A 23,934-nucleotide genomic window follows, 5' to 3' on the forward strand; every position below is an offset into this window, starting at 1 on the left:
ACCTCCCGCAAACCTTTGCCTGTACCCCAATCCAGGTACACACAGGCCATGGGCACAGCAGGCCGCACACCTCCAATTCCTTTTAAAGCCATGGTTCTTCCAGGGATGATGTCCTCTGTATCCACCACTTCAGGCCGCACCAAGGTAAAGGAGGCTCCAGAATCTCGCAAATCCACTGTCACCCACAGTTACACTCTGCAGGTTATCCGCTCTTTTCTCCACCGCTCCGGACACCAGAAGAACGGCTGTTTGTCCTCCAGCTACTGGTGGAGAATTCTTTTTGTTGGGGCAAGTGGCACTCAGGTGCCCAATATTGTTGCATCTGTAACATTCACGGGTGTCCCCCTGACCCAATGTGGCTCCTGTTGCTTTTGGGAATTATGTCAAGAATTTCTGACCTGACCTGGTGGTGCTTTGTGGATATGTGGCTCCCCTCCAGGTACTTGCTCCAGCTTGTGCAGACCCACGCTTTGCTACTTGCGCCCGGTTGTTGGCAAAGTCATCTCCTAGATCTGCTGTTTCCATGGCTGTCTTGGGCTTGCGGTCCAAAATCCACTCTCTGGCTTCAAAGCTCCGTGTTTGGAGAAACGAATCCAGGACCATCAAGTCCTCCAGGGCCTCATAGGTAGTTACTTGTAGGCCCCCAGTCCATTGCCTGAATGCAGTCCTTAGCTGACCTGCATGTTGAGTGCAGCTTTCTGTGGCACTTTGTTGCAAAGTCCGAAACTTTTTCCGATAAGTCTCTGGAGTCAGATTAGACTTTTGATTAGACTTTTGAGCAGGGCAGATTTTATTGCCTCATAGTCCTGGTCACTCTCAGAGGAAAGAGAAGCAAACACATCCAGAGCTTTCCCTTGCAACCGTGGGGTTACATATCGTCCCCACTGTTCCTTAGGTAGATGGAACTGCCGGCAAACCTTTTCAAATCCCCTCTTGAACACATCCAGATCACCATCTTTCTCCAACATGGGGAAATGTTCCAAGCGGGGTTTGTGGTCTCCTTGATCCTGCACATCACTCCGTGCGGATGAAGCATCCCCTCTCAGCCTCAGAACCTCCAGTTCATGCCTTCGCTGGGCCTCTCTGTGGTACCCAACTAGTAGCAGTCACCCAATCAGAATAAGTACCATTAATAACCACCCTCTGTTTCTTATCACTGAGCCAGTTACATACCCACTTACACACATTCTCCCCCCACCCAATCGTTCTCATTTTATGCACCAACTGTTTATGTAGCACCGTATCAAATGCTTTGGAAAAATCCAGATATACGACATCCAGCGATTCCCCCTGGTCCTCTCTGGAGCTCACCTCCTCATAAAAGCTGATCAGGTTAGTTTGACAGAACCGATCCCTCAAAAAGCCATGATGATATGGAGTCATACATTTATTTTTATCAAGATATTCCAAAATAAAATTAACTCTTAGAAAACCCTCAAACAATTTACATACAACAGAGGTTAAACTAACAGGTCTATAATTCCCTGGGTCACCTTTTGTCCCCTTTTTAAATATTGGCACCACATTTGCTATGCGCCAGTCCTGGGGAACAGTCCCTGTTACTATAGAGTCCCTGAATATAAAAAATTGTCCCTTTAGAACACAGGGGTGAATGCCATCTGGACCAGGTGATTTGTCTATTTAGATTTTTTGTAGGCAGCACTGTACTTCTTCCTGGGTTAGACAGGTGACCTGTACTGGGGAGTTTACCTTATCACACTGTATTTCACCTGGCATTTCATTTTCCTCGGTGAATACAGTGGAGAAAAATTTGTTTAATATATTTACTTTTTCCTGATCCCTGTTTATAATTTCTTCTTTATCGTTTTTTAAAGGGCATACGCTCTCATTTTTTACCTTTTTGCTATTTATATAGTTAAAGAACATTTTGGGGTTAGTTTTACTCTCTTTGGCAATGAGTCTTCTCAGTATTCTTGTTTTTGTGGACATTATCCCATTTTATATTGTTAAGGGCTTCTCTGAGTTGGTCAAACTTTGCCTTCCTAAAGTTCATAGTTTTTTGGCCCCTCGAGAGATTCCCTTATTGAAGAACAAGTTATAATGTATTATATTATGATCACTATTTACTAGGTGTCCTTCTACTTGCACATTAGTTACTCTGTTAGGTCTGTTGGTTAATATTAAGTCTAGTAGGGCGTCGCCTCTGGTTGGGCCCTGCACCATTTGGGACAGATAATTGACTTAAGCTATAGTCAGAAACCTGTTTCCTTTATGAGATTCACAGGACTCAGTCTTCCAGTTTATATCAGGATAGTTAAAGGGGTATTCCAGGCCAAAACTTTTTTTTTATATATATCAACTGGCTCCGGAAAGTTAAACAGATTTGTAAATTACTTCTAATAAAAAATCTTAATCCTTCCAATAGTTATTAGCTTCTGAAGTTGAATTGCTGTTTTCTGTCTAACTGCTTTCTGATGACTCACGTCCCGGGAGCTGTCCAGCTCCTATGGGGATATTCTCCCATCATGCACAGCTCCCGGGACGTGGCATCATCATTGAGCAGTTAGACAGAAAACTTCAGAAGCTAATAACTATTGGAAGGATTAAGATTTTTTAATAGAAGTAATTTACAAATCTGTTTAACTTTCCAGAGCCAGTTGATATATAAAAAAAAATTTTGTCTGGAATACCCCTTTAAAGTCCCCCATTATTATCACCTCATTCTGATTTGCTGCAATGCTTATTTGCCTCATTAATTGATCTTTTGCCTCTTCCATTATGTTTGGTGGCTTATAGCAAACCCCTATCAGAATTTTTTTATTTTTATCTCCATATATTTCTACCCATATTGACTCCACATTATTGTTTCCCTCCCATATATCCTCCCTCAGTGCGACCTTCAGACTGGACTTACATAAAGACAGACTCCTCCCCCTTTCCGTTTTGTCTGATCCTTCCTGAATAGACTATAACCCTGTATGTTGACCGCCCAGTCACAGCTATCGTCCAACCAATTCTCTGTTATACACACTATGTCATAATTCTCCTCAGACATCAACCAATCAGGTTCATCAGTTTTATTGGTCAGACTTCTGGCATTAGTCAATATGCAATTAAAGGGGTATTCCAGGCCAAAACTTTTTTTTATATATCAACTGGCTCCGGAAAGTTAAACAGATTTGTAAATTACTTCTATTAAAAAATCTTAATCCTTCCAATAGTTATTAGCTTCTGAAGTTGAGTTGTTGTTTTCTGTCTAACTGCTCTCTGATGACTCACGTCCCGGTAGCTGTGCAGTTCCTATAGGGATATTCTCCCGGGACGTGACATCATCATTGAGCAGTTAGAAAGAAAACTTCAGAAGCTAATAACTATTGGAAGGATTAAGATTTTTTAATAGAAGTCATTTACAAATCTGTTTAAATAACTTTCCGGAGCCAGTTGATATATATAAAAAAAGGTTTTTGCCTGGAATACCCCTTTAACTATTCTAACCCATCCCTCTGCCCCATCCCCAGGTACATTAATAAGTCCCCCCTCTCTATCTACACTATCTTCCCCCTCTATGTTGAAGGTTCCCTCCCCCCAAGTCCCTAGTTTAAACACTCCTCCACCCTTCTAGCCATTTTCTCCCCAAGCACAGCTGCACCCTACCCATTGAGGTGCAGCCTGTCCCTATGGTAGAGCCGGTAAATGACAGCACAGTTGTCCTACACCAGCTTCTGAGCCACTTGATTACCTCCTTGATCTCCCGCTGCCTCTCTGGAGTGGCTCGAGGTACAGGTAATATTTCAGAAAATATTACCTTGGAGGTCTTTGCCTTAAGCTTGAGACCTAAGTCCCTGGAATAATTTTTAAGGACACTTCACCTACCTCTTACTTTGTCATTGGTGCCAATATGTACCATGACCGCTTGGTCCTCTCCAGCCCCACCCAGCTATCTGTCAACCCTCGATCCGCGATGTGCCGAATTCGAGCGCCAGGACGCCAACACACCGTTCGGCGATCCCTGTCTTTGTGACAGATCTCCTAGTCTGTCCCCCTAATAATTGAGTCCCCCACTACCAGTACCTGTCTGGCCTGCCCTGCACTCCTCCCTCCCTCCTTACTGGAGCAGACACCCCCCTGGCGGTCAGAGGCAGATTCTTGCTGCAGTACTGTTAGCTCTGAAATGGCATCCCCCTCATCTGCCAACCGGGCAAACTTCTTGGGGTGTGCTAGTTCAGGACTAGCCTCCCTTTCCCTCTACCCCGTTTTCTAACTGTAACCCAGCTAGCTGCCTGACTGTCCTGCACCTCCATCCCACTATCCTCCCCCACCTCTACACCAGAGAGTTCTTGCTCAGTGAGAAGGAGACTCCTCTCCAGGTTGTCAATGCATCTCAGTGTTGCCAGTTGCTCCTCTAGATCCAGGATCTGGGCTTCCAAATGAACAAATCGCACACATCCTGCACAACAATATGCACCCTCAAACTGCTGTTCAAGGATTGCATACATTGAACAGGATGTACACCGGACTGCATGTTCCACCATGGAGGCCATCTAGCTATGGGGATTTCACAGATTAACCGCCAACAACAGACAGTAAATATTACAAATGAATTCTCTGTAGTCCTTGTGAGTTAAAGTCTCTACAATGTAAGTAAAGTGACGCTCACAGCAATCTCAAACTCCTGCTTTCAAACTCTCAGTTTTCTAACTCTCTGGCAATGCATCTCTTATCAAAGCCCTCTCAGACTGAGCACACTCAGACAGAGTCCCAAACTAAGATTTAAGCACCTGTGCGACCAATCTACCTCTCCCCCTAGAGGTAGACTGGAGAAAAAAAGAAAAGGTGAAAAGGCTGTTTAGATTCTTGCAGAGATACCTTATGTGCAACTTTAAGTACTCACACAAATCACTCCAGCTTCACAAATTCACTCCGCACAGCAGATATTCACTCCGCACAGCAGCACAATTCACTCCGTATAGCAGATATCTTTCAGTTTTCTTACTCTCTTGCAATGCCTCTCTTACCAAAGCCCTCTCAGATTTATCCGCTAGTCCTCTTCTCCTGCCAGAGCAGATTTATTATTCTTTGTGGGATAGAAGGATGGTTCTCTCCGACCTTGTATTGACTACAGGGGACTTAACAAGATTACGGTCAAAAATAATTATCCACTTCCTCTTATCTCCAAACTTTTTTCCGTCTCCGAGGAGCAAAGGTCTTCTCCAAGTTGGACCTACGGGGTGCATATAACTTTATTGGTATCCACGAGGGAGATGAATGGAGAAGGGCCTTCAATACTCGTGATGGACATTTTGAGACATCTCGTGATGCCTTTTGGTCTCTGCAACGCTCCTGCCGTTTTCCAAAAATTTGTCACTGATATCTTCCGGGACGTTCTCTACATCTCTGTTGTCGTGTACCTAGATGACATCTTGATCTTCTCTACCAACTTAGAGGAGCATCTTTCTCATGTTCATCAGGTTCTTCAATGCCTTCGGAAGAATCATCTCTATGCCAAACTGGAGAAATGCCTATTCGAGAAGTCTAGTCTTCCGTTTTTCGGCTACATTTTTCTCATCAAGGCCTGCAGATGGATCCAGATAAACTGTCTACGGTATTGGATTGGTCTCGTCCTTCTGGCCTACGGGCTGTTCAATGCTTTCTGGGATTCACAAACTATTATTGTCAATTCATCCCTCATTTCTCTTCCTTGGTTTCTCCGATTGTGTCTCTCACCAAAAAGGGCTCTAATCCCAAGACATGGCCTCCTGAGGCCGAACAAGCCTTCTCCTGTTTAAAGTCAGCATTTTCCTCTGCTTCCGTGCTTTCAAGATCCGGAGAATCCCTTCGGTATGGATTTTGATGCCTCTTCTGTTGGAGGCAGTGCCGTTCTTACCCAGAAAAATGCCAAGGGTAAGACTGTAACTTATGGTTTCTTTTCCAAGACTTTCTCACCTTCTGAAAGGAACTACTCCATTGGGGATCAAGAACTCCTCGCTATTAAGCTTGCCTTGGAGGAAAAGCAGCATTTATTGGAAGGGTCTTTTCATCCCGTCAGCATCTACACAGATCATAAGAATCTCCTGTACCTTCAGTCTGCTCAGCGATTGAATCCTCGTCAGGCAAGGTGGTCTTTGTTCTTTTCTAGATTCAATCTCTACATTTACTTCCATCCAGCTAGCAAGAACATCAGAGCTGATGCTCTTTCCAGGTCCTCTAACGTCATAGCTTTGGACTCCTCGCTGCTTCTTCTGCTATCCAGACTACGAGTTGCTGTTTCCCATCTGTACCCCGAATCTCCTCAGCCGCCTGTGTGGTCGAGTCATGCCAGGGGTAGCGACTTGGGTGCCACCTGCCGCAGCAAGTCCATCCCGGGGCACCTTAGACTCTGCTCCCTGGTACTGCCCGCGTCAGCTGCCACACAGGTCCAGTGGATCTACTACCTCCAGTGTTCCTTTCTACTGAACCGTGAGTGTTACAGGGAGGATATATGTAAATGGGTTAGCAACTAGCTCAATGATAGAAAACAGAGGGTGGATATCAATGGAACTTACTCTGGTTTGGTGACAGTTACAAGTGGGGTACCGCAGGGGTCAGTACTGGGTCCACTACTTTTTTTAATATATTTATTAATGAGGGATTGCAGAATTTCAATATTTGCAGATAACACTAAGGTAAGGTAATCACCTCAGTGGATGATAACATAATATTATAGAGGGATCTGGGAAAGCTGGAGGCCTGGGCACAGACATGGCAAATTAATGTGGATAAATGTAAGATGATGCCCTTGGGCTGCGAACAAAATTTACAATTATGTGCTAAATAATAAAACATTAGGTAAAACAATTACCAAAAATAATTTGGCGGTACTGGTTGACAGTAAGCTCAACTTTAGTGAACAGTGGCAGGCAGTGGCTGCCAAGGCTAATAAAGTCATGGAATGTAGTAAGAGAGGCATGAAGGCTCAGGACAGGAACTTAGTTTTACCTCTGCATAATTCATAAGTCAGACCACATATGGAGTATTGTGTCCAGTTTTTGGCCCCTGTGTATAGGAGGGACATGGCTGAACTGGAGAGTGTGCAGAGGAGGGCGACAAAGATTATTAATGGTATGGGAGGATTACAGTACCAAGAGAGGTTATCAATGTTGGGGTTATTTAGTTTACAGAAAACACGTGTTAGGGGCGATCTAATTACAATGTACAAATATGTGAATGGACAGTACAGAGAGCTTTCTAGTGATCTTTTATACCTAGGCCCGTAACCATGACAAGGGGGCATCCTCTACGTCTAGAAGAAAGAAGGTTGCACTATTATCACAGACAGAGATTCTTTACTGTAAGAGCAGTGAGACTATGGAACTCCCTGTCACATGATGTTGTATTCTCTGACTCAATAAATGGGCCTGCATGTTTTTTCTAGAAAATTATAATATTACAGGTTATGAATACTAGATTTATAGGGATAGAACATTGATCTAGGGATGTATTCTGATATTTACTCCATTTTGGAGTCGGGAAGGAATGTTTCCACTCTTGGGGCAATTTGCATCAGCCTCCTGGGGGGATTTTGCCTTCCTCTGGATCAACACAGTAGGGCTTTAGGTTGAACTTGATGGACTTTTGTCTTTTTATCAACCTTATAAACTATGTAACATTGTAACTATGTAATTCATATTTTACAATTATAGTATATAATTTGATGAATAACACTTTTTACTCAGTTCGTAATACTGTGAAACTTTTAAAGTATAGCCTCTGTTTACATCTGCATTGCAGTTTTTATTTTTTTCAAATAATAATTTTTTGGGACTGTGGAAACATAGAACATTGACATACTTGTCATATGAGCAACTATTGTCAGTGATAACACAATAAAAGATATTGACGTAGCCACGTGGCTCAGTCTTGAAATGGACATGAGGTGTTAAAGATAAACAAATGGCACAGTCTTAATCGTTTAAGTAGAGGTACAATGTAAATAAATAAAATGGAGCAGAGACCCGTGGCTAATGCTGGGAATTGCTGATCGGGCGATGCCCAGCATCAACCCTTTAGACGCCACAGTAAAAAAAAACTACTCCTGGCTAGTTCATTGGGCTGATCGGGACCACCGCTGTTAAATTCCGATGTCCAGATACTAGAGTTTTTGTCTATACTAGAGTTTTGTCAGGTTCTGTAGTTTCTATGGTAAGACTAGCCCTCTGACAAGGATGTAAACTCTGCCTTACTTGTTTAAAGAAATATACATTTAAAAATTGCATTGATCTTTCTTAGGAAGATGAACACGAAGAGAGTGAATGTGATGAGGAAGAAAGTGAGGACAGTGAGGAGAGTGATGCAGAGTCTACTTCAGAAACTGAAGAGAAAGGTGAGAATGAACTATGACAATGGTAATTTTGATAACTGTGAAGAAGAGACAAAATGATCCAGCACTGGGAATATTTACAGCTTTATTGTATCCTCTTTAAAACAGCATAGCAGAACTTCCACACTTTACACAGTCTGACACAACTTGACGCATTTCGAGCCCGTGCGCTCTTTGGAGCATGCGCTCGAAACTCATCAAGATGTGTCAGACTGTGTGAAGTGTGGAAGTTATGCCATGCTGTTTTAAAGAGGATACAATAAAGCTGTGAATATTCCCAGTGGTTGGATCATTTTGTCTTTTCTTCATTGTTGGACACGCGGAGCCTAAGTGAAGATTCTCGCACGAATTGTGGCAGGTGAGCAGGACTTTTTTTTACAATTTTGATGACTGTCTGAAGAAAGTGCTAAGATTGTTCTTTTACAAGTTTAGGCTCAATTGGAGGTGATCTAGCTGACTTGACCTGTGAAATTGAAATCAAGCAGCGCCTCATTGAAGAACTGGAACAAAGTCAGCAACGACTCCAGACACTCAAACTTCAATATGAGGAGAAGCTTCAGCAGCTTCAGAGCCGAATTCGAGACACACAACTTGAGAGGGATCGTGTTCTTCGGGAGCTTAGTATGGGATATATATTTAACAACCATATATACCTCCATTGATATTCTTTTGACATTTTTATGTTACCTTGTATAACTTTTTCAATAATTTTTTTTAAAGTACTTTATACAGTAATTCTTTTTGACCATTTCATTACATACTATCATATTTCCTATGTGCCATATACATATCAAGGCCATTGATCCTACAGGCTCTATGGAGTGTTATACAGAAGAGAAAGCCAATAAGATCCGTGCTGATTATGAGAAGCGATTGCGGGAGATGAACAGAGACCTGCAGAAGCTACAATTAGCTCAGAGAGAGCATGCACATCTTCTCAAGAATCAGTCACGCTATGAGCGAGAGTTACGCAAGCTACAGGGAGAACTAAGTGACATGAAAAAAGCCAAGGTACAGTACAAATATAAGAGTAACAAAGTATATCAGTTAAAATACAGTATTTATAACAAAATGTTTAAATGAAGGGCCTACAAAATAAAGGAATTTAATGATCTTCCAATATGTCATAGATACATAAAAAAAAATTAAGAATCTGACAAAAAGGCCAATTAAATTTGAATGGCAGTTTGCTTACTATCTTGTCATTTCTTCAGCAGTAGAAATCTGTGGTTATGAAGTATTTTAGAAAGGGTAATGTTTTGCAAAGATGTACAACATATAAAAAGTTTATGATTCTGACAGTGCCCATTTAAGCATTCATTTACTGTTATTGGGATGGGGGAGCTCCCAGCAGTTCAAGTGTGAGAGTCCCTCGCAATTAGCATTTCCTCTTAAATTCAAAATATTATATGCAATTGCACTGATTAGTAATATTGACAATCTACTTGTACAGACTGACTGAAGGAAGACAATACAGGCATACAGGAGCATAAGAGACCACTGGCTGCCATCTTCACTCATCGTACCACCACGATCACACTGCCGGCGGTCCAACACGTGTCACCAAAGCCCGCAACTGTTTTAGATGCTGTGATCAGTATTGATCATGACATCTAAAAGGCTAATGTGAACATCACCCTTATTGCTGATGTCTTCTATTATTGCTGATAGCAGCTGAGACCCGCCATCTATGAAGCAAGCAAACTCCTGATAGATTGTGAACTCTCCAGGGTGTTAAAGGAAAACTGTCACCAAATTCACACACACTAAACCCAATACACTGGGTTATAGTGTGGGTGAACAGTAGTCCATACATGGGTCACTTAATTTTTATGTTTTCTTGTCGCCGAGTTGTTGTCCGCTAAAGTTCTGCTGTTTGCCCTTCACTTGCGCTCTGAAGGCTGGTCCCCCGCCGGCAGCCTTGTTTTGGGCCCCCCTTGTTTGCATATAATTTTTTCCCCCTGAACACAGCATGTCGGGAGAGCGCTCTGTGCAGTGTAACTACACATTCGCCGGTCCATCGCTACACCCGGAAGTCAGGAGTAGCGAGACTTCAGAAAGAGGTACTTCCGTGTGTAGCAAGAGACCGCCGCATGGTCAATTACACTGCGCCGAGCGCTCTCCCAACGTGCTGCGCTCAGGGGGAAAATGAATATGTGAATAAGAAGGGGGCGGGTTAAGGCCCCTTCCTCCGAGACCCAAAGCAAGGCTGCCGGCGGGGGACCAGCCTTCAGTGCGCAAGTGAAGAGCAAACAGCAGAACTTTAGCGGACAACAACTCGGCGACAAGAAAACATAAAAAAGTAAGTGACCCATGTATGGACTCGTGTTCACCCACACTATAACCCAGTGTATTGAGTTTAGTGTGGGTGAACTTGGTGACAGTTTTCCTTTAATGTACATCATGGTGTGTTAAGTTCCAAGCAGCTGGAGCATACATGTATGCCCTGTGTTCTCTAGGGGTCAAGAGGCTTTTGGTTTGGTAATCCATTTTTGTTAGAAGGGTTCTTTAACAATAGGCTAAGCTCCTTGTAATCCATGGGGCAACCTGGCAGCAAGTGTTCAATTTTCGTGTAGACCCTCTCACGAAGTGGCGGCCAACATACCCCCTCCATGTATCTCTATGTGTTAGCTGCAGATACCTGAACACTGCATCTCCGGCTCTCCAATAGAGATACAGGGAGGTGGCAATTCGGACGCTGATTCAGACGGGTAGAGCCGAGGATGTCGTGCTGGGACCCCCTGCTATCAGACTCTTGTTCCCTATCCTTACACAGGTAGAATAAACTGTCTGCCTATTTATTGCATTTTAATGATGCTCAGCTTTGAATGATGGGCTCTAAATGGAGTACCGTCCCTTATTAAATCAAAATTCCGTAATAGGGAATAAGTTCTGTGCTTTCGTCAGGTTGTTCAGAAATGCACGCTCAGCCACTTATTAGTTGTGTTTGTTCTTGAAGTTACAACAGCAAAATATTGCTATTTTAGCACATACAGATTTTTAAATGTTTAAAGGATAGGACCCCCGCGATCTCCCGTACGGGGCCCTGGCAGTCCGCGGGAAGGGGGGCGTCGACCATCGCACGAAGCGGTGGCTGACACGCACCCTCAATACAACTCTATGGCAGAGCCGGAGCGCTGCCTTCAGCAATCTCCGGCGCTGCCATAGTGCTGTATTGAGGGGGCGTATCGGCCGCCGCTTCGTGCGGTGGTCGACACACGCTCTCTGGCCAGTGAGCCGGGGCCCTGTACGAGAGATCACAGGGGGCCCCAGCTGTGGAACCCATCCACGATCTGAAACTTATCCCCTATCCTTAGGATAAGGGATACATTTTTCAGGGCTGGACTACTCCTTTAATTGCAAATTCTACCGTTTTCTTAAAAACCTTCTGTATTAATTCCTCATGAATTTCATCTCTGGTTCTCACCTATTAGATGTCCTGTGTCATGTCACATGTCGCCCATGGTGCATCCCAGAAGATGATCCAGCGAAAATCAATGGTACAAAAAAGAGGGAGGAGGCAAGGGCAAAGTCCCTGGTAAGCCCTGCATGTAGAGTGGTGTAGATTAGGACCTGCCCACACAGGGAACAGGCAGAGCACCCACCCTAATAAACCCACCACTCTACATGCAGGGCTTACCAGGGACTTTACCCTTGCCTCCTCCCTCTTTTTTTCGCTGGCTCATCTTCTGGGATGCACCATGGACGACATGTGACATGACACAGGACATCTAATAGGTAAGAACCGGAGTTCCTCACCTTGAGCACTGGTTACCTACAGCACTTTGTCTTTTGTTCCTGTATTATTTGCCATCCCTGGTTGTATACCCTGGCCCTTACTAGTCTGGCTAATCGGGCAGCACTGGCCAATTGTCAATGTTTGTGGGGTTATTTTTATGCAATATTAGTATAGGTTATGTTTTAAACAGGTGTGTCTCCCCTGTATTCTAGAGTCTTTACAGGTACAAATATTTATTTACCCTTAATGCAACATGTTTTTCAGAAATCCGCTTCCTCTGCACCCTGATTTTTGTAAAACTCATTGCATTATGGGTAAATAAATCTTAGTACTTGTAAAGGCTCCCAGCGCTTGTTTATCCAAGCTATCACCTATAGGAAAAGTGGTTGGTCTATTGATTTAATTTGTGGCTAGGAGCAGCTGCATGATATCATTACTCCCTTCTCAATGTTGTACTTTTGCGCTTTTTGTACAACCGCCATTGGTAAGCGCACATTTTATTAGTATACCAAGTTATCCTGAGGATATCACACTGGAACGCTTTCTGCATTTCTTTTGTCTTTTGAGCTATGACTGTTCTATCCCCTCCCACCGCTCCACCCCCGATTTTATTACTTTTCCCCAGCTCACCATTTACACTGTCTTCCCCCTCTATATTATAGTTTCCCTCCCTTCTTGTCCCTAGTTTAAAAACTCCTTAACCATTCTGGCCATTTTCTCCCCAAGCATAGCTGCACCCTTACCTTTAACAGTGTTTTTATTGGAGTCAAATAGATATTGTAACATCATATCTATGCAACAAATGTTCAAATTTTTAACAAACAGAAAGAAAATATTAAGAAGAAAATAATAGTTCTGAAGTAGAGTCTACTGCAGGCTTCGAGTCTTGCACATTCATAACATACTATACCATACTTACCTTTTTGTGTTGAAGGAGTGACTAGGCACAGAATAAGTAACTCAATATGTTCATATATTATTACTTTCATGCTAAAATGGGAAATATCCCATCACCTGGTCACTTTCAAAGCCATATTACTCATATATTGTGCTAAAATGGACTACTATAAACTGCACTTTCTACATTATCCTATGGACATTACCAACATAAAGACTCGAAGCTGCACCCTTCTCATTGAGTTGCATCCTGCCCGTACTGTAGAGCCTGTATTCAACAGAAAAGTCAGCCCAGCTCTTCATGAACCCAAACCCTTCCTTCATACACCAGTTTCTAAGTCACTTTTTTAGCTCCCTAACCTCAAGCTACCTCACCCTGTCTTTGAGGCATAATTCTCTGTCAGGTTTCCTAATAATTGAATCCCCCCACTACTAGCACCTGTCTGGCCACCCTGCAATCCTACTTCACATCTTATTGGAGCAGACACCCCCCTGGCTGTCAGAGGCAGTTTCTCGCTGCAGCAGTACTAACTCTGAACTGACATCCCCCCCTCATCTACCAACTGGGAAAACTTGTTGGCATGTGACACATCAGGGCTAGCTTTCATGACCCTTATCTCTCTACTCTGCCTTCTACCTGTCACAAATCTACCTGCCTCTTTCTCCTGAACCTCCCTACCACTATCCTCCAGCTCTCTCTGCCCCATAGATTGCGTGCTTACTGAGCAGCCGACTCCGCTTCAAGTTATCCTTGCCTCTCAATGTTGCAAGTTTTTAATTTAGATCCAGGATCTGGGCTTCCAACTGTACATCTATCACAGCAATATTCCCCTTCAAAAGGCTGTTCAAGGAACACAAACATAGCACAAGAAGATGTACATTGGATGGCATTGTCAAACATGGAGGACATTGTATACTTATAGGAATAACCTAAAACACAATAACCTATGGAGATAGCTGTAAATCACTAAATCTCAAGACACACTTAAAAATAGCACACTTTAAAATGCACACCCAGTGCTCGCACACACTAAGTTGCTTTCAAATTAGTCTTATTACCAGTCAAATTGTAGTATCAGCTTTTCACTGATACTCCTTGCAAAGGGCCAGTAATCTGCAACCAGATGCAATTTATCAGCTCCTAGTTACTAGCCACTCCCCTCAGCTATACGGCAAACTCAACTCAACTGTGCATCACAGGAAACTCTGCAAACTTAGGGTAGGAACACACTACGATCTGGCCCTGGTTAACTATATCTGTCGGCATCCTGCCGAAAACAGGATGCCGACGTATACTGTTAAAGAGTGCAGTGCACCCCATTCACTTCTGCTGCCGAACGGAGTCACCCCTAGTGACTCTATTCGAGATATATGCACTATTTTAAGTGCACTCATTACAGGGGCTGTTGCACTTTTAAAATAGTGCACACGTCCCGAAAGGAGTGACTAGGTGACTCCTTTCGGCCATAGAATTGAATGGGTTCCGCTGCGCCCTTTAACAGTATACATCAGCATCCTGTTTTTGGCGGGATGCCAAAAGATATGAATAACGGGGGGCCAAAACGTAGTGTGTTCCTACCCTTAGGTGTTTAAAACGTATCACGCATTGCAACAGTTAAGGTAGGTCCACACTTTGTTTTTGTCCCTGCAGTGGACCTAATTCACTTGGCTATGGCAGAACAATGTGATGCTGTTTGGGACATATCGTCTATTTTAAGTGGACTCAAAAACGGGGCTGCTGTGCTTTTAAAATAGCACGTACGTCTCAAAAGGAGTCTCTAGTTTAGAACTGAATGTGGTCTGGCGCTCCTGTTAACAGTATATGTCAGCATCATATTTTCGTTGGAATGCCAATGGATACGATTAACAGAAACAGCAATCTCAAGTCACGCACTTAAAAACCATACACAGCCAATGCTCACATACACTCGCTATCTAAGTTTCTTTTAAAGCAGTCTTATGTCCAGTCAAAATGCAGTAGCTGCTATTCACTGAGTCTCCTTGCAGAAAAAGTAATACCGATAAAATCTACAGCACAAAAAATAAGACATCATATATGGAAAATAACACAGTTCTGGGGGTCAGAATAAGAAGATTTGAAATGTACAATTTTTAAAAGCAGTAGCCATAGACATCATTTTAACTTTTTAATTTCCTGCCACAAGTATTTTTTTTTGTGTTGTGCTTACATTTTATGGTAAAATGAAAGGTGTCATTACAAAGTACAATTGGTTGTGAACCTAACAAGCCCTCAAATGGCACTGAGGCCCGGCGCCATCAAGTTTGTTCTTTTTTTTTTAATTACTGGAACCTGACCAGCAGCCCGGACTGACCATTAGGTGCTGGAAGGTGCCAACTGGAGGGTGGGAGGGAATCACACTTCCACTTTAAATTAGCACTGGCTGCTGGTATAAGACAAGCCTGTACGCGGCACATCAGTTACCAGCAGCTACTGCTAGAACACACTGGCGAGTGATGTCAGCCAACCTGTCCCTCCCTCTCCCTGCCTGGCACTTGCAACAAATAGCAGAGCAGCTCCTGGTATTCACAGGTATTTACTTATGGGGGCTAATTATGTGTGTATTTGGGGCAATGTGTGTATATGGGGGGCTGGGAATATATGTGTATATGTTAGCTGTGCATGTGGGGCTGTGTATATGTGCAAATGGGGATGGGTATATGGAGGCTGTGTATGTGTGTATTTGGGAGCTGTGTGTTTGGGGGCAGTGTATGTGCGTATGGGGGCAGTGTACGTGCGTATGGTGGCTGTGCACGTGTATCACCTTAAAGACGCAGGGCTCCCCAACTATGAAGTGCGCTCAGGAGAAGCAGAGCTGGAGACCCGTGGCTAATATCGGATATCACAGGTCAGGGTGATGTTCGGCATTATCCCTTTAGATGATCAAAGCTGAAGTCATAGTTTAGACGCATCTAAAAGTGTGAAAATAGATTGCCATTTAGCTCAGTGGATTAGGACTACCGCAATGAAATCGCAGTGTCCCAACCAGCTCAGTTGATGGACCGAGGGTCCCTACCTGCCTATGACTTGTCCGATCGGTGCTCCAATTGTGTAGGAAGTCATGGCAGCCTGTACTAATATTGCACTCATAACACACAGCATATATCAGTGTATGCAATTGAAAGTCTACATGTAATAGTCCCCTATGATGACTATAAAAAATCAGTTTGATGCATACCATGCCCGGATTCTCTGCACCGTTCGCCCGTTATCTTCTTTCTTCTTGATATGCAAATTAGCTGCTAACTGTCACAGGCGGGGTTACTGCCTTCATCTGGCACTGTGACATAACCGCCACTCGGCCCGTAGCACCACCCGGCTTATGAATATTCATGTTCTCCCTCATCATCTCCCTCTCCTCCCTGCTGATTTCAGGACTCCACTGCGCTGAAGCGGCTTCTGGGTGTAGACAGGAAGCCAGCACATGCGCAGTGGATCCGAGCATGGCATGCATCAAACTGATCAGCGTCCCCCACACTACCAGCCAGTACCGCTGGTTAGTGCGGGGGGAGCAAGCTGACAGTTTTCCTTTAAGGACGCAGGGTTTTTCTGTTTTTGCACTTTAGTTTTTTCCTCCTTACCTTTTAAAAATCATAACCCTTTCAATTTTGCACCTAAAATTCCATATTATGGCTTATTTTTTGCATTACCAATTCTACTTTGCAGTGACATTAGTCATTTTACCATAAAATCCACGGCAAAATGAAAAAAAAAATTAATTGTGCGACAAAATTTTGTAAAAAATGGCATTTTGTAACTTTTGAGAGCTTTCGCTTCTACGCAGTGCATTTTTCAGTAAAAATGAAATTTTTTCTTTATTCTGTAGGTCCATTCGATTAAAATGATACTTATATAGGTTTGATTTTGTCTTACCTCTAGAAAATAATTATAACTACATGCACGAAAATTTATACGTTTAAAATTGTCATCTTCTGACCCCTATAACTTTAAAAATTTTTCACGTACAGTCCGGTTTGATGGCTCATTTTTTACGCCTTGATCCGAAGTTTGGCGTACTAAAGGCATTGTGGCTGCAGTCCACTTCCTACCTATCTAATTATTAGAGTGTTGGTGGAATTATTAAAATCACTGACTGAGATACCCGTCCAACGTTTCACCACATCAGTGGCTTTGTCAAGGACTAGGGGCAAATGGCCAATTTGGTGGATGGTAAAATTATGATTTAGTTATCACGGTAGTGACCAATTGTAAATATGATATGAAATTGATCCTCCATCCACTGGTCCATTTTCTGTGTGGAATTTATCACTAGTAACTTTTTTTTTTTGCTATGTCATAGCCCCCTCTAGGGGCTATAACATGCATTACATTGATTCCTAATACTGATCATTGACATAAAACTACATGTGGATGATCAGTGTTATCGGGGCTTGACCTCTCCTGCCTTGATCTCGGGCATGGAGAAATCGGAAGCTGAGGAAGCAGGTAGGGGACCTTCCTTCGGCATCCTAACTGATCAGGACACCATGGTTTCACCGCAGTGTTCCCGATCAGCCCGACTGAGCTGCCGGGATGCAATTTTTTCAACTTTAGACACCGCAATCAACTTTGATCGCTTTGAACCTTAAAGGGTTTATAGCGCGCGGCACAAAGATCGGTGCCGCATGCTATTAGCCCAGGGTCCTGGCTTTAATTAGCCGCCGCGACCGACCCGCTATGACACAGGGTCATGGCGTGAACCGGCGTTCTAGACTGGGACCGGGCTAAGGTGTACATGTATGCCCTGCGTCTTTAAGAGGTTAAATAACAGAACCTAACTGAAGGTTTTCCAACCAGTGTGCCATCAGCTGTTGCAAAAGTACAACTCCCAGCATGCACGGTCTGTCAGTACATGCTGGGAGTTGTAGTTTTGAAATAGCTGGAGGTTTGCCTCCCCATGTGAATGTACAGGGTACATTCATATGGGCAGGTTTACTGTGAGTTTACTGCTTCAAGTATGAGCTGTGGCAAATTTTTCGCCGCAGTGCAAACTCCTAGCAGAAAACTCACTGTAAAACTCCACCCATGTGAATGTACCCTAAGAACACTACACTACACTACACTGACACATAATAAAGAGTAAAACACTACATATACACCCCCTTACACTGCCCCCCCCCCCCCAATAAAAGTGAAAAACGTATTGTACGGCAGTGTTTCCAAAACGGAGCCTCCAGCTATTGCAAAACAACAACTCCCAGCATTTTCAGACAGCCACTCACTGTCCAGCCATGCTGGGGGTTTAGCAACAGCTGGAGGCACGCTGTTTGGGAATCACTGGCGTAGAATACCCCTATGTCCACCCCTATGCAATCCCTAATTTAGTCCTTAAATGCGCATGGCGCTCTCTCACTTCGGAACCCTGTTGCATTTCAAGGAAACAGTTTAGGGCCACATATGGGGTATTTCCGTACTCGGGAGAAATTGCACTACAAATTTTGGGGTTACCCCTTATGAAAAGGAAAGTTGGGGTCTACACCAGCCTGTTAGTGTAAAAAAATAACATTTTTACACTAACACGCTGGTGTTGCCCCATACTTTTTATTTTCACAAGCGGTAAAAGGTAAAAAAGATCCCCAAAATTTGTAACACAATATCTCTTGAGTACGGAAATATCCAATATGTGGGCGTAAAATGCTCTGCGGGTACACAACAAGGCTCAAAAGGGAGAGCGCACTATGTACATTTGAGGCCTAAATTGGTGATTTGTACATGGCTGATTTTACAGCGGTTCTGACATAAACGCAAAAAAATAAATACCTACATGTGACCCCTTTTTGGAAACTACACCCCTCACAGAATGAAACAAGGGGTATAGTGAGCCTTAACACCCCACAGGTGTTTGATGAATTTTCATTAAAGTTGGATGGGAAAATGAAAAAAATATGTTTTCACTAAAATGCTGGAGTTATCCAAAATTTTTCATATTCACAAGGGAAAATACGAAAAAAAAGCCCCACAAAATTTGTAACCCCATTTCTTCTGAGTAAGAACATACCCCATATGTGGATGTAAAGGGCTCTGCTGGCGCACTACAATGCTCAGAAGAGAAGGAGCGACATTGGGCTGTTGAAGAGAAAATTTGTCCGGAATTGAAGGCCACGTGTGTTTACAAAGCCCCCATAGTGCCAGAACAATGGACCCCCCCACATGTGACCCCATTTTGGAAACTACACCCCTCACGTAATGTATTAAGGGGTACAGTGAGCATTTACGCCCCACAGGTGTCTGACAGATTTTTGGAACAGTGGTCCGTGAAAATGAAAAATGTAATTTTTCATTTGCTCAGCCCACTGTTCCAAAGATCTGTCAAACTCCAGTGGGGTATAAATGTTCACTGCACCCCTTATTAAATTCTATGAGGGGTGTCGTATTCAAAATGTGGTCACATGTGGGGGGTCCACTGTGCTGGCACCACAGGGGGGCTTTGTAAACGCACATGGCCCCTGACTTCCATTCCAAACAAATTCTCATTCCAAAAGCGCAATGGGGCTTCTCCTCTTCTGAGCATTGTAGTGCGCCAGCAGAGCACTTGACGTCCACACATGGGGTATTTCCATTTTGTGGGTCATTTTCTCCTATTACTCCTTGTTAAATGTAAAATTAGGGGAAAAAACAGCATTTTTGTGAATTTTTTTTATTTTTCATTTACACATCAAACTTTTAACAAAAAGTCGTCAAACACCTGTGAGGTGTTAAAGCTCAGTGTACCCCTTGTAACGTTCCTTGAGGGGTGTAGTTTCCAAAATAGTATGCCATGTGGTATTTTTTTTTTTGCTGTTCTGGCACCATAGGGGCTCCCGAAATGCGACTTGCCCCCCAAAAACCATTTCAGCAAAATTTGCTTTCCAAAAGCCAAATATGACTCCTCTTCTGAGCATTGTAGTTCGCCTGCAGAGCATTTTACATCCTAACATGGGGTATTTCCACACTCAGAAGAGAGTTACAAATTTTGGGGGGGCATTTTCTCCCATTACCCTTTGTAAAAATGGTAAATTTGGGGAAAAAACTGTACTTTAGTGAAAAGAAAAGTATTTTCATTTACACATCCGACTTTAACGAAAAATCGTCAAACACCTGTGGGGTGTTAAGGCTCACTGGACCCCTTGTTACGTGCCTTGAGGGGTGGAGTTTCAATGGTATGCCATGTGGGGTTTTTTCTGCTGTTCTGGCACCATAGGGGCTTCCTAAGTTTTGAATACTTTGAAGGGTGCAGTTTTTACAACGGGGTCATTTGTGGGGCATTTCTAATATGAAGGCCCTTCAAATCCACTTGAAAACTGAACTGGTCCCTGAAAAATTCTGATTTTTAAAATTTTGTGAAAAATTGGAAAATTGCTGCTGAACTTTGAAGCCCTCTGATGTCTTCCAAAAGTAAAAACATGTCAATCTTATGATGCAATCATAAAGCAGACATGTTGTATATGTGAATCAATATATAATTTATTTGTAATGTCCATTTTCTTTAGAAGCAGAGAGCTTCAAAGTAAAGAAATTTTTTTTTTACATTTTTTCATCAAATTTTGGAATTTTTCACCAAGAAATGATGCAAGTATCGACAAAAATTTGCCACTAACATAAAGTAGAATATGTCATGAAAAAACTATCTCAGAGTCAGAATGAATTAAAAGCCTCCCAGAGTTATTAAAGGAGATGTCCGGTGCAGACTTTTTCTATTCCATCCGGCCCGGGCTGCAAAAAATGACAAAACAAACTTTTACTTACCTTCCTACATTTCCCTGGAGCTCTGCAACAGATGGTCAGTCAGCCAGGCTGTTTACTTCAGGCAGAGAGGGAGGCAGAGAAAGAAGCAGGGACCCCCGCAGCAGACAACGGTCCCCATCTCAAACTTCTTCACGCCGCTGCAAGAGCTGGAGGAGAGCCGGAGCGAGATGGCTGGGCTCTCCAAGATGGCGCGGGCACCTCAGGAGGAGAGCGCGTCCGCCCCTCCTCCTACTCAGACCACGCAGTGGAGGGCGGTTGGAACTGCCATCGGACCGCTGAGGAAACTTCTGCCGGCACTATTGAACCTCCCGACAAGAGGAATGGACACACGGAGGTCCTTACCTGCAGTCAGCGAGGATGCAGCGTCCCCAGAATTCTCCCCTCAGAGTGTGCAGACAAGACACAAGGGTGGTGCGCACGGCAGCCTCGCTGCGAACAGCCAGGAACACTCACGGACCCTGCGATCCCCCTCTGCAGCTGTAAAGGAGCGGGCCTCAGCTGACAGTCACGGTATGTTGGGGTGGGATGAGGCACAGGGGCGCCCGTCTAACACCCCTTCTCCTCCCCCACCATGCCAGGGAGGGGCCCCATACCCCTCACAAAGCATTCCCTGCATATTCCGGAGTCCCCCGGTCTCCCCTGGACTATGTCACTCCTCATCTGAGGGGTAGCTAGCCGTGGAGGGTCTGACCCCTGTCCTCCTGCCTGGGGGGGGGGGTCGGCTCCTGCGCCCCACAACAACCACAAACTCCTGGACCTCTGAGAAGCGCACAGTCCCCTGACCCCTCACACTCATTGGCCTTGATTGCACAGGGGCCTGATGCGCAATTAGCAGCCGGGACCACCTTGAGGGGCTCTCCCTCCTTGCAGCCCCTGCAGCAACTACCAGTCCCTGTAACCCCACATGCTGCTGAAGAGTTGCACTCTACTGACCTACCTCCCCCTGCTATGGCTGTGGCCCTGCTGAAGGGGCACCTGGAACTTCAGGCGCTATTGTACCTTTTACCGACAAAGGCAGATATGTCAGCCATGGCTCTGGACTTGAAATATGCGTGGCGCCAAGACCTGCAACCAGTTAAAAAAGAAGTCTCTGCACTACAGACCAGGGTGTCTGCTCTGGAGGACTTTCAATCATCCGTGCTGGAGACCATCTAGGATATGCAGTCAACTATGCACAAACATGTGACTACTCAGCTAGCGCTCACGGATCATCTTGATGATATTGAGAATCGTAACCGTCACAATAATATGCGACTGCGGGGGCTGCCTGAGGCCACCCGGACTCCGGACTTACTGCATACTGTGGTGGGGATATTCAATATGATTCTAAATCGGCCGCCAGACTCTCTCATCGAAATTGACAGGGTTCATAGGGCGCTTAGAGCCCCTAGCACAGATCCGACTCGACCACGTGATGTCATCTGCAGGATTTATAAGTACACCCTGAAAGAACAAATAATGCAGAAAGTACGCCAAAAAGGTGACGTGGACTTTGACGGGGCTAAAATTCAAATCTACCCAGACTTGTCTAGGCGTACCCTACGACAGAGAGCCCTCTTGAGACCCCTACTACGTCTGCTACAGGACAGGCAAATGACTTACCACTGGGGATTCCCTTTCGCTCTGCATGTGACTTCGGGAGACATTACAGCAAGTCTGAAAACACCGGGAGACCTTCCCCGGTTTCTGGACCTCTTGGGCCTTCCGCACTTGACCCTACCTGACTGGACTGCGTTTCTACAGGACCCTTATGCTGCCCCTCCTTCTCAGGGGGCTTCTCAGAGATCTGCTGCCAGGCGCCCTCACCCAGATTGGCCGATGCCGCAGTGTCAACACAGAAAGCGATATAGAACAGATGGTCCCTCCCATGAGACTTGATGAGCTGATACCAGCTAATGTGCAACATAGTCTTGAATGTTTCTAGTGCTATGCGAAGTTGTTTGGTCTCACCCCCGATCTCCACCCTCTAGCAGCTCTCAAATAGTCTAGGATAGTACTCCTGTTCCCTAGTACTCAATGAGCGTTCCCCGGTACTCATTCCCTCGCCCGATCCTGCACATGGATCGGCCTTTCATATTTAGCCAGCCGTTGACGGACTCTCGGAGTCTATGTCATACCTGATAGATATAACTGTTAGTGCCTCCACACATAGGGCCTTAGTTTCTCTTACCTTCCCTCACTCACTCCCTCCCCCACTTAGGAGGGCGGGTGTACGATAAGTGCACCCAGTGTGCAGAGGTTTTTTCTGCAATTAGTATCCTTTTGCAATATTACTTGCTTTTTTCTTTGTGAATTCCTTGTTACCTGTTACTAACTGTTATTTTTGTTTTTATTTTCCCTCTTTTTTATATTCGCTGTAGACCTCTCTGGTCGTTTGTTATCTGAATCCAGCTGATCACCGCCTCCATCACCTGACCACGACATTGTGAGTATGGCTACTGTCAAACTAGCAACATTGAATGTACAGGATTTTAATGTCCCCTAAAAAAGATCCAAAATACTATACCACATGCACAAGCAGAAGGTTCAGATACTGTGTCTGCAAGAGACACATTTTAAGGAGGGACATCTCCCGACGTCCCTTAGTCGTTACTATCCCACATGGGTTCATAGCCCTAACCCCGACTCATGACCCAAGGGAGTGTCTATCGGCTTCCACAGGTCGTCTCCCTTTATAGTATCTGAGGTCCGTTCCGACCTGGAAGCACGTTATTTATTTGTGAGGGGAAAGGTTCTGGACCAAGTGCTGACTGTAGCGACTGTTTACTCACTGAACTCTGCACAAATTACGTTCCTGACCCGGGTCCTCGAAGATTTATCTGACTTCGCTCAGGGCATGTTGTTGCTCAGTGGCGACTTTAATATCCCTTGCAACCCCTGCTGGATGTTTCCACGCGGCGCACATCTACCGCCAGTTGAGTAGGCTTCGTCGTCTTCTTTACACAATGCAGCTGTGCGACGTGTGGCGCTTCCAGCACCCAGACGAGAGGGACTACACCTATTTCTCTAACCCACACGGAACATACAGTAGACTGGACTATGTATTTTTACCCCATTACTATCTGACCCGCCTCTCCTCAACACAAATAGGGAATTTATTTATTTCTGATCATGCACTGGTATTTTGCACATTTCAAATCCCTAATCTTAGCACACCCCGATTCATGTGGCGCCCTAATGAAACCCTGCTATTGGACGCTGTCTGTCTGGCGGATCTTAAATCCACTGTGTCACATT

General features: G+C 44.3%; 1 protein-coding gene across 5 annotated transcripts in view; it reads left to right on the forward strand.

Annotated features, from left to right (window-relative positions):
- The window catches only part of KIF21B (kinesin family member 21B), a 768,527-nt gene that overhangs the window by 309,908 nt on the left and 434,685 nt on the right, over positions 1 to 23,934 (forward strand). For all 5 annotated transcript variants that reach the window (XM_056557611.1, XM_056557612.1, XM_056557613.1 and 2 more), the window contains 3 exons: positions 8,227 to 8,320; positions 8,750 to 8,938; positions 9,129 to 9,328. In XM_056557611.1, the coding sequence (XP_056413586.1) occupies positions 8,227 to 8,320; positions 8,750 to 8,938; positions 9,129 to 9,328 (483 nt within the window). The remainder of the gene's footprint in view (positions 1 to 8,226; positions 8,321 to 8,749; positions 8,939 to 9,128; positions 9,329 to 23,934) is intronic.

The sequence above is a fragment of the Hyla sarda genome, chromosome 2 (assembly GCF_029499605.1).
Source record: "Hyla sarda isolate aHylSar1 chromosome 2, aHylSar1.hap1, whole genome shotgun sequence".
Classification (NCBI taxonomy): domain Eukaryota; kingdom Metazoa; phylum Chordata; class Amphibia; order Anura; family Hylidae; genus Hyla; species Hyla sarda.